This window comes from Theropithecus gelada, chromosome 2 (assembly GCF_003255815.1).
Source record: "Theropithecus gelada isolate Dixy chromosome 2, Tgel_1.0, whole genome shotgun sequence".
Taxonomy (NCBI): domain Eukaryota; kingdom Metazoa; phylum Chordata; class Mammalia; order Primates; family Cercopithecidae; genus Theropithecus; species Theropithecus gelada.
Genome location: NC_037669.1, coordinates 175,080,828 through 175,082,397, shown reverse-complemented (window position 1 = coordinate 175,082,397; position 1,570 = coordinate 175,080,828). Strand labels below are relative to the sequence as shown.

Below are 1,570 nucleotides of genomic sequence, written 5' to 3'. Positions count from 1 at the left end.
CATACCCTCCAGTTCGGAAAGTCACTATCGCCCACGGATTCTCTTAAATCTTAAGCCTTCTTCACATCTGCCACCCCCACCCCCACACAAACGAGGGAAGGGGGTTGGGGAGCGGAGGGGTTAAAGTGACAGCCACGACAGCAACTCCTTGGTTTTGTTCAAAAGGTAGCACAGCGCCAACACTGTGGACCTACCTTGCTCTCTCCTTTCTCGCCGTTGGGTCTCGTCTCGGGATCGTCGCTGTCCTCAGCGCCTGCACTCTCGCCGGGCAGTTCATCCTGAGCCAGCTGCTGCGGCGGCGGCTGGGGCTGGGGCGGCTGTGGCGGCGCCTGGCAGGCTCCGCCAGCCCCCTGGGAGCGGGGGATGGGCTCCGGGCGCGGAGAAACTCCCTCAACATCCATCTCCATCTTCCCATTCACTGGAGGGCAAGACAAAAGCGGAGCGGAGACTTGGCAGCGGCGACCGGCAGCTCCTCAGCTGCCCGTGGCACGCATGGCTCGCCGAGGAGGGGCCGCCTCCCGCGCGCCCTCCCTCCTGCCACCCTTCACCCGCGCTCCCCGCAGCTCCGCTCGCCTGCTCGGCTCCGGCCCTGGCGGCGTCTGGGCCGGGGAGCGCGAGGAGCGGGTGGCCGCGTGTCCTTGGAGCGCTGGCCTTCAGGCGCCCCCGGCAGTCCCGCTAAGCAGAGCGCATCCCGGCGGCGGCGGCGGCGCCTCCCGGCCGCGCTCCCAGCCTCAGGGCCGCTTGGGGACTTGCTCTCCAGCCCGGCCCACGCTCCGAGCCGCTTTCCGGCGTCTCTTGGGGCCCCTCGGCGTTTCCCCTACCTACCAACCTTCTGAACAAAGTTGCTGGAAGAACAAACCTGGTCGCCAGGATTTGCCCGGCGAAACTGGCAAGAATAGGGACTGTCAGGTGCAAGTGAAATCTACCGTCCCCGCCCGCTGACCAAGCGCCGACCCCTCAGCCTTATCCCCTCCCCAACGCCAAGGAGCCAAGGAAAGGAGGGATCTCCGACCTGTGCGAGGTGGTGGCGGCGAGGACTAGAAAGAGAGGAGCGTGCGGAGAGCTGGTGCGCCCACCCCCAACCCCAGGTGACCCTCGCCTCCGCTCTGGCCCTGGTCCCCTCCCTCCCCCGGCCGAGCGCGCCTCCGGGGTCAGTCCCTCCGGGCTGCGCGTGTGTGTATCCCAGAGCTCCGCTCCGGGGTCTGTTCTGCCGCTGGCGGCTCCGCGCCGCACAGCCCTGCACTAGAGAACTGGAGTAGAGAAGGAGAAGCCAACGGCAAATTCCGGGCAGGAAGTCGACCTACCCTTGCCTCTGGCCAGGTCGCAGGTTAGAACCGGGAAGGGGTGGGGCCCCTCGGGGACAGGGAGGACGCGAGTCTCGCGGCGCGCCGGAGTTTGGCGTAAAGGTCGGCAGCAGAGGGTCGATGGGGTAGGAGGAAGGAGAAGCGAGAAGTCGCTGCCAGGCATTTACTGCAATGTGCCCGGGGCGGGCGCCAGCTGGGCGCCGTCTCTTTTTGGTGGCGAGTTCTGTGCTGGAAGAGCGTCCTCAGCAGGGCAGGGCTCCACCAGG

At 67.0% G+C, this 1,570-nt stretch overlaps 1 protein-coding gene across 1 annotated transcript; it reads left to right on the top strand.

Annotated features, from left to right (window-relative positions):
• The first annotated feature begins 276 nt into the window (after positions 1 to 276).
• LOC112619420 (collagen alpha-1(XI) chain-like) lies at positions 277 to 1,246 on the top strand. Its single transcript, XM_025377389.1, has 2 exons — positions 277 to 909; positions 986 to 1,246. The coding sequence occupies exons 1-2, from the start codon at positions 364 to 366 to the stop codon at positions 1,244 to 1,246; spliced, it is 807 nt and encodes a 268-aa protein (XP_025233174.1). The 5' UTR covers positions 277 to 363.
• Positions 1,247 to 1,570: the final 324 nt, after the last annotated feature.